We start from the raw sequence: 16,549 nt of genomic DNA, 5'->3' as shown, positions 1-16,549 counted from the left end.
CTAGATGCGTTCAACCCCGTTGAAACTGTACGTTTCCTCGGACTCCCGTCAAAAGATACTGATGAAATTTAGTGGGTGGTCGCACCTGTTGGATGGGGCGAAGCGCTGCTACAACAACAACATTGATAAGCTAAAGTCAGGTGACACAGACGGTCCGGCTTTACTCTGATGGGGTGTTGATATTGTTCTATTCTTTAATAAATGTCAGTTGAAGGACAACAATTTAGTACAAAAAAAATTATACTCCCGTTTTCATTTAGTATTTTGTTTGGAAAGAATGAAATGTCTGTAAAATATAGATACATTAACTGTTTTCATGAGTGCCTATATGAAAACAAACGCAGCGTTGCACAAATCGTCAAAAGTTGGCTGCCTACCAACTTTTTCGCACGCTCGTTTACACCATACAATTTTCAAAAATTGGTTGGAAAATCGATCATTGTTGTAAACGTATTTTAAGATTCTTAAAGAAGCATAATGCTTCGACTCCGGCTGTCCTTAAAAGATGAACGGAGCAACGAAGTATTTTCTGACTGTTATAAACAAACTGCTTGGCAATGGTTTGCACGGTAGTTATCTCACTTAAGAGCTCAGAGAAGCACAACGCTCTTTAAAAGAGTATACAGATTTGCTTTACTTTTTGGATGGGGCATTTTAGTTGTATTCAAAACAGTTCGCATTTTTTACCAGCTCTGTAAATATCGTTCCTTTCAATAAGGATAGTTCAATAAAAAGTACCCATAAAGAATAAAAAATTTTCAAAACATTAATTTGTTAAGGTGCAAGCTTTTTCAGCATTTTTCAAATTGAAATTGGTCTTCTTTTTTCTTTCAAATATTATAAGTTTTGTTAACTCAATGTTTCCACAAAATCCGGCGATTGTTTGCTGTCCCGTACAAACGAATGCTTTTATTTTGGATTTTTCACACACATATACAAATATTTCAAAAGCAGTTTATATTTTTTTAAGTTGGGTACCATACAAAATTGATGCACTAAATAGTTTGTATCTAGTTGCGGTTCGTAAACTGTGTACGATTTGTCACGCACCAACCGTGGAATGCTCCAAATATGCACGACGTACCTGGGTATGTCAAATTAACTTTCATATTAATTCGCAAGAACAAATTCTTGCTTTAAAGAAAGATCAACAGACACTCGTATTCATAAATGTAATTTACGTAAATTTATATTAAGCCTATCCTCACTTGAAGAAATTTCTCAAAGTTGTTTGCATTCTTTTGTCATGCGTTGAGTGGCATTTTGGTGCATTTGCTTCAATTTCTGCCCAACAATTTCCACATATTAAGCTATTGCCTTTAGATATATAGATAAAAGGGTGAACCAAAAAAAGCGTATGTATGTATGTAAATTAGCTAAAAACGAGTTAACAGATGCAAAATTTACAAGGAACAAATAACTTCGAGCTTTTAGTTTTGTCGACATTTTATTGGTAGCAATCGATATAAACAATTGATTGTTTTATTAATAGCTTACCATCAAAAAACTATTGTCATCGAGTTAACAGTTTTTAATTGATTTGATATCGTTTAGTTATTGGCTTTTTATTAGTTTCTTATTGGCATGTCATAGACGAGTTAGAGATGTGTCTATTTGAAATTGATGTCTGGATATTTTTTCGATAATAAATTCACAACTTTTCGATGACTAATCGATAACTTTTTAATAATAAAAGCATAATTTTTTAATAGCAAAGCGAAAGGTTAAATTCAACTGCCGGTCAAGAAGGACCTCGCATAAACTTAAAAACACCAATTAGGTACAATGACTATTTTAAAGAATGACTCCGTTCTCTTCGCAATACTAGGAGTTTTCTAGAACCAAGCTTAACTGCTGCCCCAAGATCTGCCAACTCTGCCGCTATTATTAGCTGTTACTGACGAGGTCTAACTTATAAGCATGTGACGACAGAAGGCTGTATCCAGTTCGTATGCTCATCGTGAGCCATAACTTGTGTTAGTTTAGATCCAGGATACTTCTTGATAAAGTACCGTTTGAGATTATTGCATTGATGGCCGCCTGAGTATCGAGATATATATTGACGCGACTACCTCTCTGAAGTTGGCAAGACAACTTTTACGTGGAAAAAAATTACCTATTGGGAAAATTGCCGTGAATTTGCCGTAATTTATCCGTGAAACAAAAAAATTTGCCGCGGCCATGTTTTAGAAAATACAGGGTGGCACGCCAACTTCACGTGAAGTTAGCGTTCCACTTTTCGAAAACCACCTTAGACACGAGTTAGGAAAATAATTCTTGCACGTGAATTTGCCGTAAATTTGCCGTGAATTATCCGTGAAACAAAAAAAATTGACATGGCCATGTTTTAGAAAATACAGGGTGGCACGCTAACTTCACGTGAAGTTAGCGTGCCACCCTGTATTTTCTAAAATATGGCCACGGCAAATTTTTTTGTTTCACGGATAAATTACGGCAAATTCACGGCAATTTTCCCAATAGGTAATTTTTTTCCACGTAAAAGTTGTCTTGCCAACTTCAGAGAGGTGACGCGACTGCAGTTCAAGCAGGCTTATATTCTGCTGCTTTTTTTACGGCTACGATTTTTGCTTGAAAAACACTGCAGTGACCTGGCAGCCTGTAGGATCTACTTATTTCTGGTTCCACTAAGTAAACAGCAGACCCTTCCATTCATTTGGAACCATCGGTATACATGTGTACAGTAAATTCAACCAATTCCGCACCCTGACCCATTCTCTATTTCGAAACTTAGTTGCGGGACCATATAGTCCTTTTACTCTATATTAACCTCTCAAGTTTTTCGCTAAACATACGGTTTTGTGTGGCTATGCACCAAACTAGAATCCCATAGTAGGTAAATACCCAATGTGAGAGTTTGGGCGATAGACCTTACGTGCATCCTAGCATCCTCTTGCAGGCAAACGGTGCCACGGAGGCTTTCTTCACTCTCTCTTCGGCCAGGAGTTTCCACGACAACTTACTATCTAGTATAATTCCTAGGTATTTTAATTTTGGGGTTACCCTTACAAGCATTTCCTATTATTATATTAAATCGAGGTTTCTGCATTATCGATTAACCCGGCTCTAGATACCCCAGCACGGCCACCGTGGTGTGATGGTAGCGTGCTCCGCCTATCACACCATATGCCCTGGGTTCAACTCCCGGGCAAAACAACATCAAAATTTTAGAAATAAGATTTTTCAATTAGAAGAAAATTTTTCTAAGCGGGGTCGCCCCTCGGGAGTGTCTGGCAAGCGCTCCGATTGTATTTCTGCCATGAAAAGCTCTCAGTGAAAACTCATCTGCCTTGCAGATGCCGTTCGTATTCGGCATAAAACATGTAGGTCCCGTCCGGCCAATTTGTAGGGAAGAATCAAGAGGAGCACGACGCAAATTGGAAGAGAAGCTCGGCCTTAGATCTCTTCGGAGGTTATCGCGCCTTACATTTATTTATTTATTTATTTTAGATACCCCAGCATGTACGAAGCACCTGATCCATCAGAGCGCTAATTGTTAGTAGCCATCTGCAGCTTATGATGACTGAAACGTCATCTGCATTCGTCGTGAGTTAATTGGTCAACTGTCAAACCGTGTAAGCAATTGGTTGATGATCAGCGTCCATAAGATTGGTTGGTGATAATACCCTACCCTGTGGCGTTCCTCTGTGAACAGATTTATAACATGGAGCTGATCTAATTTGTTAAGGTCGGATGCACTTCGGCCTCTCGATGATTGCTCGTCTCGAGACATTGTCGAAAGCAGTGTCCAAAAAGCACACACAAATTCCTGGTGTTCCACGGCTTTCTCTTTATTCATAAGCACCCCATGCAATGCAATATCAGCTGACTTGCCTTTGGTGTAAGCATGTTGTGCTCAAGAAAATAAACTTCATTCAAATTCAATTTTATATAAACATCTATTAATATAAGTACCTAGGGTTTTGAGCAGAAAAGACGTCAAACTAATAGGCTTGTAGTTTTTCGGGTGCAGATGACTGGTTCCCCCCGCTTTTGGTATGAATACTACTCGACGTGAATAACATGAATCGCCATCCTACAATCGTTTCGCATGCCATCTGCAATATGGCAGGGAATATTTCATCTGGGACAGGCGATTTGAACTTGACAAACGTTTTTATTGCTCATTCAATTTTGGTATTTCTCACTGGAACTGCTAGCTCTTTATTATACTCAGCTGAGCAGAGCTCACAGAGCATATTACCTTTGTTCGCATAACGGTAATCTGTAACGGCATAAACTGATCGAGATAGATATAGACTTCTATATATCAAAATGATCTGGGCGAAAAAAGAAATTCATTTAGCCATGTCTGTCCGTCCGTACGTCCGTAAACACGATAACTTGAGTAATCTTAGTGAGATTTGGTATGTAAGTCGCTGGGCACTCGTCTCAGATCGCTATTTACAGGGAACGAAATCGGACTATAACCATGCCCACTTTTTCGTTATCGAAAATTTCGAAAAACCGAAAAAGTGCGATAATTCATTACCAAAGACGGATAAAGCGATGAAAATTGGTAGGTAGGTTGGCCTTATGACGCAAAATATAAAATTAGTAAAATTTTGGACAATGGGCGTGGCACCGCCCACTTTTAAAAGAAGGTAAGTTAAAAGTTTTGCAAGCTGTAATTTGGAAATCGTTGAAGACATCACGATGAAATTTGACAGGAACATTAGCCCTATTACCATATGTGTGCTAAATAAAAATTTTCAAAATCGGATGACGAACACGCCCACTTTTTATAAAAAAACCATTTTAAGTCCAATTTTAACAAAAAATTCAATATCTTTACAGTATATAAGTAAATTATGTCAACTTTCAACTCCAATAATGATATGGTGCAACAAAATACAAAAATAAAAGACATTTTCATAATGGGCGTGGCTCCGCCCTTTTTCATGTAATTTGTCTAGAATACTTTTAATGCCATAAGTCGAACAAAAATGTGCCAATCCTTGTGAAATATGATAAGGGCATATCTCCTATTCCGGTAATTGTTTTCTGTGGAAATGGGCGAAATCGGTTGAAGCCACGCCCAGTTTTTATACACAGTCGACCGTCTGTCCTTCCTATTGGCTGTTAACACGATAACTTCAGCAAAAATCTATATATCTTTACTAAACTCAGTTCACGTACTTATCTGAACGCACTTTGTATTGGTGTAAAAAATGGCCGAAATCCGACTATGACCACGCCCACTTTTACGATATCGTAAATTTCGAAAAATTAAAAAAATGCCATAATTCTATACCAAATACGAAAAGAGGGATGAATTATGGTGATTGGATTGGTTTTTTGACGCAAAATATAACTTTGGAAAAAACTTTGTAAAATGGGTGTGACATCTACCATATTAAGTAGAATAAAATGAAAAAGTTTTGCAGGGCGAAATCAAAAACCCTTGGAATCATGGCAGGAATACTGTTCGTGGAATTACATATATAAATAAATTAGCGGTACCCGACATATGACGTTCTAGGTCCCCCTGGTCCACAGTTTGGTCGATAACTCGAAAACGCCTTCACATATACAACTAAGGGCCATTCCCTTTTAAAACCCTCATTAATACCTTTAATTTGATATGGTACAAACACATTACAGAGTAACCCCTGGTCCACCTTTATGGCGATATCGCGAAAAGGCGTCCACCTATAAAACTAAGGCCCACTCCCTTTTAAAATACTTATTAACACCTTACATTTGATACCCATATCGTTGAAAAAACACATTCTAGAGTCACCCTGGTCCACCTGTATGGCGATATCTCGAAAAGGCGTCGACCTTTAGAAATATGGCCCACTCTCTTCTAAAATACTCTTTAATACTTTCCATTTGATACCCATGTCATACAAACACATTCCAGGGTTACCCTAGGTCCATTTTCCTACATGGTGATTTCCCTTATTTTGTCTCCAAAGCTCTCAGCTGGGTATGCAATATTCGGTTACACCCGAACTTAGCATTCCTTACTTGTTTGAAGTGTAATCGTTGTTAAATAATACTTCATCATCACCTCCTTATGGGAAGTGTCTACTGTGTAGTGCCTCAAGGAACTATTCACTGCTGTGTGATCATTCCCCATCGTCTGTTTTATCAGTTCCTGGACTGTATCTTCCTTACATAGGACTTTTCGCAGTATTGCCGCTTCGCTGGAGCATGATATATGAGCACAGAAAACCTATAGCTTTCCGATAAATAGTCGATAAAAACCTCTTTAAATTCTTTAAATTCTTTCCTCTTTTTTCTAAAAAAAACAGCCGTTCGATAATTAAAATTCAAGTGTGATGTGTTTCTACTCTCTTAGTGAATACGTAAGTAGTTGAAGTGTTACAATGAATATACATATGTACATTATGCCGTATCCTTTTGTATCTTGATTGCAAAGGCTTTTAGCCATTTTAAAAACAATAGTATTTTGCTGCATTAGAAAAATTTATATTTACCTCTGCACAAGCGTCGTTTTCCATGCATTCCTCATAACTGGGAAGAAACTGCAACGAGAAAAATTTTAATTTTTTAATTGTATCAAAATACTGTCAGTTTTATAAGTGTACGTAATTAGAATTACAAAAAACGAGCCGGACCCATGCGCATCTTGCGCAACCAATATAAAAGTCTCTTATAAAATATCAACAGAAATCAACTGTTCTATCAATCAATTAAAATTTACAGCTTGCGCTGCCATCTGGCGTATGAAAATAACTGCCGGTAATGCAGTGCAAATATTCACAACAGTGCCATAGTATAAATGGATTTCTTTGTGTGCTCACAATCGTTTATTATTAACAAATTATTTTAATAAAATATAGCTAAACAGAAGCACTACGACCAAAATTGCCCATAGCTCGCTAATAGCCCGAATCTCCATCTTTACAACCAAAAAATTATTTACAGATTCTGATTCCAAATAAGAGCGAAAAAGGGACTCGTACATAAAAACAGCAATTAGAAATAATAAATACGAGCCGGACCCGTCATTACAAAAATAAAAATAGATCAGTCACTAGGACCATTGGATTTGAGATCCATTTTTGCATCAATATTTTAAAATAACTCTTTTGGAACGAATTGGTTAAAAATAATGAGGTATTTATTCGAAAAACCAGCTGACTTTTGTTTACACTTTTGTCTTGCATTTAGTTGGCAGTAGATGCTTCAGTAAACATGGAGAAAACAAAAATTTCGACAGCTAAAAGATTAGGGGAGACGGCCCGTAAACATTTACCTTGAACGCGCGATAAGATACCCTATTCAGTACAGCCCAGTAAGGAACTGTGTATTTAGCCAGGGTTCTAGGCAAACACAAAATCATTCACAACCGGCCTGTCATGTATACACGCTCTCTGAGCACACGAGAGTAGCAGGAGAACTTATACGTTACTCAATTATTAAAGGTTCTTTATAAAAAGTATCAATAAATCTTTCGAATCCTCATCCAAATCTTATATACCCATCAAACGTTTATCGAATCTCAGTGAACAATAATTGCAAAACTAATTACAATTTAGTACCTTTGTCGGTTGCCGATCAGTCGAAGTGTTTGTTGCGGCCTGAAAGCAAAATACTAGAAGCTAACAAAAAAAGTAAATAAAGTCAAATAGTATCAGCAAAGAGGCATAATCCTAACTAATCATGCAACAAATGCCAATTACTTTTATTCTTTTATGTAACTACACCGGCGATCAGAAAAAAATGCATATTTTCGCTTTTCAAATGATCCTCTTACAGCAAAACTTTGTAAATGAATTCCTGAGAGAATAAAGCTAAAGAAGGTTGCACTGAAAAGAGTTGGCTCCCCAGAGCGCCGTTAGGTGTTAGTTAAATCTAAGTAGGATAAGTTAGAATGAACCGTCCGATCAATAAAGACCTCACATAAACTGAAAGTGTCTGTAGTGTAACCAATCAGGTGCCAGGACTTATGTTATAGAATAACTTCGTCCTTTTGCCAAATACTAGAAGTTTTCTAGGACTAGCTTAATTGCTGTCTCGGATGTGGCAACTCTATTGCTGCTAATAGCTGGAGCCTTGATATGGCGAGCGCAGGATATGAACACACAACGTTCATACACAACATCTGCTGTTACTGACGAGGCCTAACTTATAAGCATGTGATGCCAGAAGGCAGTGTCTTGTATCTGGGAAGGTTGGAGTTTATTCTGTAACAGAGATCGTAGTTGAGCCAGCATAACATATTAATCACTGAAGAAGACGTATTCGTCTACCTTTGTGAATGGAGCTCTGGTTTATTAAACGGGTTTCTCCGGGCTTGTGTTCGTAAAATAACTTACCGGATCACATAATATTATTTTCATAGGGGATGGCCCTATTTCTCTGGGAAGCGGATGCACCAAGTTATTATCTGGGATATCGTGGTTTGTGACAGTTCAGGAGGAAAGACTTTTTGGTCACTTCGTTGTGCTCGCCTAACTATGTTAATGATGTTCAGGTGACATAAGAAGACATCCCCGAGCTTTGAGTGCGACGTTCTGATTGACGTTGATGCCGATGTTTATTTGATGGCTACTCGTAAGATTTTCGTTGTGATAAAGGATATGGATACTTTCTAGTATAATTGTAATTAGTTTGCAGCTTTCATACATGCTATGAAATTATATGGATCTTGCTTGTATTACATTTTCTGATTTTACACAAAAGACTGAAAGCAGGTTTTAGGTAGCTGATTCCCGCGTAGTCAAGGTTTTATACTATCGGGGTGGCGAAACCATAAGATCTCGTTGTTTAAGAGGCTTGGGCATTTCTCGACGGACTCCTAGAGTTCCATGAAAAGTCAATGAATGTCGTGAATCACCTGATGTCGTCGAGCAAAGAGTCAGCGCATTTGCGCCTTGGCAGCCATAATTTCGAAGTAGTAAAAGACTTCTTTATCTGGGAAGAAGTCATCTCTAGGAAAATCATGTTCTACAAGTCATTTACCCGTTGTGCCGTATGGTGCAGAAGCATGGACCATGACAACATCAGCAAGCGGTTGTGGGAGTGTTCGCGACGAAAGTTCTTCGAAAATTTTGCAGACCTATACGCGTTGGCGACGGCTAGTACCGAAGAAAATTTAATGATGAGCTATACGAGCCTTAGACATCAACATAGTTCAGCGAATTGAAGCGCAGAGGCTCGGCTAGCTAGGCCGTGTTATGAGGGATAATGCTCCGGGTAAGAAAGTATTCTTATAGGAACCCGCCTATGGAAGCAGAGGAAGAGAGCGGCTCCCACTCCGCTGGAAGGGCCAGGTGGAAAAAGATTTAAATTTCCATGGTGTGACCAATTGGTGCCAGTTTACTCAAATAAGAAGCGACTGGCGCGTTGTTCGACGGCCATAACCGTTTAAAGGGTTAAGTGCAATTTAGTCAGTAAGATTGTGAATCACCAAAGTTTTATGAAAGAAATTACAGAAAAAACTTTTCTACAAATACACCGGGCCAGCGACAATACTCTTAGAGAAATTGTTTTTTACCGCCAGTGTACATACCTACATATATTTACAGCTGTATACACATGCAAATAAACTTAATGCATACACACTGGGTATTGCTTTCCAACAATCAGCGGGGCTTTGTTCAGCATTGGCAACAAGGACGTCCACTTGATTTGCTTTGGTCGCTGTTCAGTTGGCCGCCTCGTTCATCGCATGGTTGGCAGCAGGAAAGTAACCTGTTCACCATAAATCAATCAATCACACAATTAAGAGAGTTCCTCCGACACATTTAGTGTCCAATTTGAATAGCTAAAAGTTGGTATAGCCTTGGCTAACAGAAGTCTGGCCAGCAGTAATAGGCGTACTGGCATACGGGGAGGAGAGTCAGATGCAACCAAGCAGTTGTGGTTGTTCTTTGACAAAAATAAATTACCAAAAACAATGCAAAAATTGAGTAGTTGACGAGATGCAAACGAGTCAAAAGCAAACGAAAACGAAAGAAACCAGAAGTCAGTTAATAAAGCCAATGCAGCAACTGAAATGTAAGTTTGACGCAAACAAAAAAAGCACAAAAGCAGAAGTTGATGAAAAGACAAAAGCGCTACAATTGCCTTTGTTATTTAATGGTTTTTTTTTTTTTTGTTATTTTTTTAAGGACTTAATGCAATACGAACATGGCATTGGAGACCCAGGTAGTTTTTTCTTTAGTTCTTTAATCAGTGTATTTGTATTTTTACCTTTTTTAATACCCAACAAGCAGAAGAACTAAAAGTTCTAAAGTCTTATTTTTTATTTAATGTGCAGCATTGTAGATCATTGAAAACATAAAGATTATTCGAGTGTAACTGTTCAGAACGGCATTTCAATTCGTTTCATCTCGATAATGTTTGAGGTAGTTTTGAGAACAACATTTTTTTTCAATTTCAGACATGACGAGAGTGTCTTACTAAGGATGTTCGCTTTGGCTAGAAAATTTTATCATTACGCCACAATGCGGCGTATGGACTAAAAACTAGTTGCAAAAATGCGCCGGACTAAAGCACTTGCCTTATGAGGAGTGAGATGGACGCACCTCAGCAGAAGCTGTTTCTGCCTATGTACAGGATTGCAGACAAGACGACTCAGATTTCTGGGCGCACGATTTTTCGACAGTCTGGCAGAGGTTTGGAATCTCTACATAAGTCCATCAAAAAAAGCAAATGGTTCGTTCACGACCACTAGGATGGGAAAAAATGGGCAAAAAATGTCTCCGTGTGGAAGTGTGGGAAATTCGCACGCATTGCCTCTCAACCCAATCAACCTTATAAAAAATATATAAAATAAATTCCCGCTATGTTTTCTGTATCTGATTTTCCCCTTCCTTTTTTTTTCATTGTGATTAATACTAAACATTTAGTAATCTGTTTACTCATATAATGGCATACGGTTAATATCTGAATCTATTCTCATTTTAATCTTGATTATTTTTTATAGATATGTATATGGCCTTGATAAAGGATGCCATTTTTAAGAAAACGCCAATAAAGGTTTGATGTAGCCAGAAAGGTTAATGACTCTTTCGCACGTATTCTCCCCTAAGATACTGAATACGAAATTCCAATTAATGGGTTCTTCATTTGCTTATTTAGATAATTTTCAGTCCGACATTGGTTTTGGTGAGGCGATCTTTCACAGAGCCGATGAAATGCGATATTTGAAAAGCGCCCCGCAAATGATTATCGCCCAATTATCAAATCTACGAAGTGGATACTTATTATTAGAAATAGCTTTGAATATGCCACAAATTTCAAAATTTTATTACTATCAATAATGTCATTAATCATGTTGTTCTCAGTGGGAGTTCATATACTTAGCTGAAGCCCTTCAAATCTGCGTGCATACATATGTATGTATATAACCTAAATCACTACCAATGGGTGAAAGGCGCATACAAAATTCATTGAAATAATTATATTACATCGAGGCGACAACAGCCGTAAACATTTATACATTTATACATCTGCATACAATAATGTCCCCACTCAACGATTTTGTCGCTAACATGGAGCTTCGCCACCTCTCTCACACACATACATATATGTACTATCCATAATATTGTTTGACATACGAAAAGCGCCAGAAAACAATAAAAATAAAAATAAAAGATTCTAATAAAGCATTAATGCACCCGAAAAAGCCATGGGGTGCTGCTGGGCTTACTCTGAAATGGCGGACTAAATCAATAGAAGAAAAAAGTATTACAAATGTATGTATGTGTATGCTGGTAAGTAAATTTGTGTGCGTAACCATGTTTACTGTACTTAAAACACGCAAATCGAGCTTAAATTGTTGCTGATTTTGTTGTTATTGTTGTTAGGGTTATTATTGAAAATCAAAAATCCAATTCTATTTAAGTAAAACGTTTTAAGCTGCAGCATATATTTATATGTATGTATATTAGGGTGCTCCGAAAATATGTCGTCTTCAAAATGACTATGAAATAACGCTTCAAGTTAAGTCCACCATTATTCTTTGCATGTATTCTTGCATTTCACATCAAGCAACACAAGTTGTTATCAATGAGTTATCGATTTATAATCGAAATGCTGTCAGAATAAAAATTATTGATTTCTTTTCATAAGCTCATCAATTAGTTATCGAGAAGTTATCTAAACATTATAAAAACGTTATCGTTTTTTTATAAAAAATTTGTCGACTTGTTAGCAAAAAAGTCATTGATACGTTACTGAAAAGTTTTTGATTTGCTATCGAAAATTATCGATTATCTACATATCTAAGGTATCGATATATTATCGCTAATTCATCGATTTGCTATCAAAAACTTACAGATTTGTTATCGAGAACCTATCGAAAAAAATGTTATCGAAAATTTTTCAAATTCTTATTGCAGTGTTACTAATTTTTTATTAAAGTGTTATCGACGACTCATCGGTTTGTTTCTGCTTCTATATGAAATCGATGCCACATCTGAACAATTTAAGGTCATATTCGCGATGCCAAAGGCGAGTATCGAAGGAGGTATAAGATGAATTGCATGCTCTTTACACAGATATTAAGAATGTGCAACGAATAAAAGCCCAAAAGGTGCGCTAGCTTAGTCATATTATGCGAATGGACGAAGATGCTCCGTCCAAGAAAGAATTTTTGTCGACATCGCAGTTTGCAAGCAGATGAAGGATGGGGAGACCTTCACGGATATGGGAGAGGTAGGTAGAGGAAGACTTGACCTACCTTGGTGTTCTAAATTATTTATCGCGAAACAGGGATAGTTGGCGTGACTTGCTACGAAACGGCCAAAATCGCATAGGCGGTTAAGCGCCAACTAATGAATGAATGAATCTGTAACCCTATTTTTTATTAGGCGATAAGAAACTTAAAAAAAGCCGGTGGCTTGGCGACAACAGACCGATAACTTCATAATTGTTATTCGCTTTCGATAACAAGCTGATAATACAACGATTACTTGACGGTATCGACGCCTCATCCCTTCTCTGAAAGCACGTAAATATTATATCTTTCTGATTAAATTGCTGCTGTGGTGATTAAGCTTCTTCGCCCAGGCGATCTCTAGTTAACTTAAAAACAAACATTTTTTATACGCCAAGTCAACCATTGCCAATGACTTTCATTGGGATTTAAGTGGCTTTTAAACGTAACACAAAGCTTTTTAGCTTATTCAACCCAAATGTCAGCTTCATACATATATTTAGAAGTCGACGCTTTGGCAACCTCCAGTTCTTCAAGAAATTAGGTTGTTGTTTGTGGGATGACCCACCCACCCCTCCGGAACGTACCGGATCTATATCGGAAAAAGTACAATAAACATCGTCAACATTCAAAAACTTTCGGAGAGCGTTTTTATCGTTACAACAACAAAGGACTTATAATAAAGAGTCATTCTTAAGCAGCTTCCCTGCCTGTTAAATAGCCAATTTTTTTTGAATTACCCTAACTCTCAGCTGCTAAATAAATAGCAAAACAAACAAGTAAGGAAGGTTAAGTTCGGGTGTAAACGAACATTACATACTCAGTTGAGAGCTTTGGTGACAACATAAGGGAAAATAACAATGTAGGAAAATGAACCGAGGGAAACCCTGGAATGTGTTTGTATGACATGTGTATCAAATGAAAGTCATTAAAGAGTATTTTATGAGGGAGTGGGCCATAGTTCTATAGGTGGACGCCATTTAGGGATATAGCCATAAAGGCGGATCAGGGTTGACTCTAGAATGCGTTTGTACGATATGGGTATCAAATGAAAGGTGTTAATGAGTATTTTAAAAGGGAGTAATCTTTAGTTCCATAGGTGGACGCCGTTCCGAAATATCGCCATAAAGGTGGACCAGGGGTGACCCTAGAATTTGTTTATACAATATGGGCATCAAACGAATGGTGTTAATGAGTATTTTAAAAGGGAGTGGGCCTTAGTTCTATAGGTGGACGTCGTTTCGAAATATCGCCGTAAAGGTGGACCAGGGGTGACCCTAGAATTTGTTTGTACAATATGGGCATCAAACGAAAGGTGTTAATGAGTATTTTAAAAGGAAGTGGGCCTTAGTTCTATAGGTGGACGCCGTTTCGAAATATCGCCATAAAGGTGGACCAGGGGTGACTCTAGAATGTGTTTGTATATATGGGTATCAAATTAAAGGTATAAATTAGGGTTTTAAAAGGGAGTGGTGGTTGTTGTATAGGTGGTCGCATTTTCGAGATATCACCATAAAGGTGGACCAGGGGTGACCCTAGAATTTGTTTGTACAATATGGGTATCAAAAGAAAGGTGTTAATGAGTACTTTAAAAGGGAGTAATCCTTAGTTCCATAGGTGGACGCCGTTTCGAGATACCGCCATAAAGGTGGACCAGGGGTGACTCTAGAAATCGTTTGTGCAATATGGGTATCAAACGAAAGATGTTAATGAGTATTTTAAAAGGGAGGGGGCCTTAGTTCTATAGCTGGACGCCTTTTCGAGGTATCGCAATAAAGGTGGACCAGGGGTGACTCTAGGCTTTGTTTGTACGTTATGGGTATCAAATGAAAGGTGTTAATGAGAGTTTTAAAAGGGAGTGGTGGTAGTTGTATATGTGAAGGCGTTTTCCAGATATCGACCAAAATGTGGACCAGGGTGACCCAGAACATCATCTGTTGGATACCGCTAATTTATTTATATATGTAATACCTGTCAAGATTTTAAGGATTTTTTATTTCGCCCTGCAGAACTTTTTCATTTCCTTCTACTTAATATGGTAGGTGTCACAACCATTTTATAAAGTTTTTTCTAAAGTTATATTTCGCTTCAATAAACAAATCCAATTACCTCACCATGTTTCATACCTTTTTTCGTATTTGTTATAGAATTATGGCATTTTTTTCATTTTTCGTAATTTTCGATATCGAAAAAGTGGGCGTGGTCATTGTCGGATTTCGTTGATTTTTCATACCAAGATAAAGTGAGTTTAAGTAAGTACGTGAACTGAGTTCATTAAAGATATGTCGATTTTTGCTCAAGTTATCGTGTTAGCGGCCATGCGGAAGGACAGACGAACGACTGTGTACAAAAACTGGGCGTGGCATCAACCGATTTCGCCCGTTTTCACAGAAAACAGTTAACATCATAAAATCTATGCCCCTACCAAATTTCAAAAGGATTGGTTAATTTTTGTTCGACTTATGGCGTTAAAAGTATCCTAGACAAATTAAATGAAAAAGGGTGGAGCCACGCCCATTTTGAAATTTTCTTTTGTTTTTGTATTTTGTTGCACCATATCATTACTGGAGTTGAATGTTGACATAATTTACTTATATACTGTAAAGATATTAAATTTTTTGTTAAAATTTTACTTAAAAATTTTTTTTTTTTTTAAAGTGGGCGTGGTCCTTCTCCGATTTTGCTAATTTTTATTAGGCGTACATATAGTAATAGGAGTAACGTCCCTGCCAAATTTCATCATGATATCTTCAACGACTGACAAATTACAGCTTGCAAAATTTTAAATTACCTTCTTTTAAAAGTGGGCGGTGCCACGCCCATTGTCCAAAATTTTACTAATTTTCTATTCTGCGTCATAAACTCAACTCATTTACCAAGTTTCGTCGCTTTATCTGTATTTGGTAATGAATTATCGCACTTTTCGGTTTTTCGAAATTTTCGATATCGAAAAAGTGCGCGTGGTTATAGTCCGATATCGTTCATTTTAAATAGCGATCTGACATGAGTGCTCAGGAACCTATATACCAAATTTCATCAAGATACCTCAAAATTTACTCAAGTTATCGTGTTAACGGGCGGACGGACGGACGGACATGGCTCAATCAAATTTTTTTTCGATCCTGATTATTTTGATATATGGAAGTCTATATATCTCGATTCCTTTATATATGTACAACCAACCGTTATCCAATCAAACTTAATATACTCTGTGAGCTCTGCTCAACTGAGTATAAAAATAATAACAAAAGCTGCTGTAAATTGGAAGCGGAAACTAAATAGGAAAAAAACACAACGAAAAATCAATCAAAGAAATAAATCAAAATAATATCTGGCAGCCGTAAGGAGAGGCGTACGAAGCACTAGTCGAAGCTACACAGCCACAATCATGTGCCTATGTACATATGTATGGATGTGTGTTAGGGCGTGCCTTATTTGTGTGGACATAAATTTTGTAGGCTGGAAAGCTTGACCCCATGTTTTAAATAGTTGTAAGCTCTACTTGGATTGCAAACTTTGTTACGACAATTTTAATGTGGTACGTGACAGATTTAACAGGGGTATTTTAGGCGCCACAGAAAAGTACGGTATGCCATGGTATGACGAAAATAAATAGATGAGATGAAGGAAAGCAGAATATCTGATGATTGGAAATTCAAATTTTGTGCTTATAAATAACCATAACTAACTTGATGATCAAAGTAATGGCATAACATTTCGAAGGCTTTTAGCCAAAGTTTTCGCCTTAGTTTGAACTTAAGTGTAACACTATGGCGGACGCCCGAAAAATTCAGAGCCCGAATTAAGTTTTACGATCAATGACTAAAAACCATTTTCACTCAAACGATAATGGTGATTAAAAAAGGAATTTCCATCAATATGGGCGCTGAA

At 37.4% G+C, this 16,549-nt stretch overlaps 1 protein-coding gene across 7 annotated transcripts in view; it reads right to left on the bottom strand.

The window, feature by feature from the left end:
• LOC137250359 (uncharacterized) overlaps positions 1 to 16,549 on the bottom strand; it is a 429,537-nt gene that overhangs the window by 309,722 nt on the left and 103,266 nt on the right. For all 7 annotated transcript variants that reach the window (XM_067782997.1, XM_067783001.1, XM_067783003.1 and 4 more), the window contains exon 3: positions 6,465 to 6,512. In XM_067782997.1, the coding sequence (XP_067639098.1) occupies positions 6,465 to 6,512 (48 nt within the window). The remainder of the gene's footprint in view (positions 1 to 6,464; positions 6,513 to 16,549) is intronic.

Source organism: Eurosta solidaginis, chromosome 4, assembly GCF_040869045.1.
Source record: "Eurosta solidaginis isolate ZX-2024a chromosome 4, ASM4086904v1, whole genome shotgun sequence".
Lineage (NCBI taxonomy): Eukaryota > Metazoa > Arthropoda > Insecta > Diptera > Tephritidae > Eurosta > Eurosta solidaginis.
The sequence above is the reverse complement of the archived record's forward strand: the minus strand, read 5'-3'. Positions and strand labels throughout refer to the sequence as shown.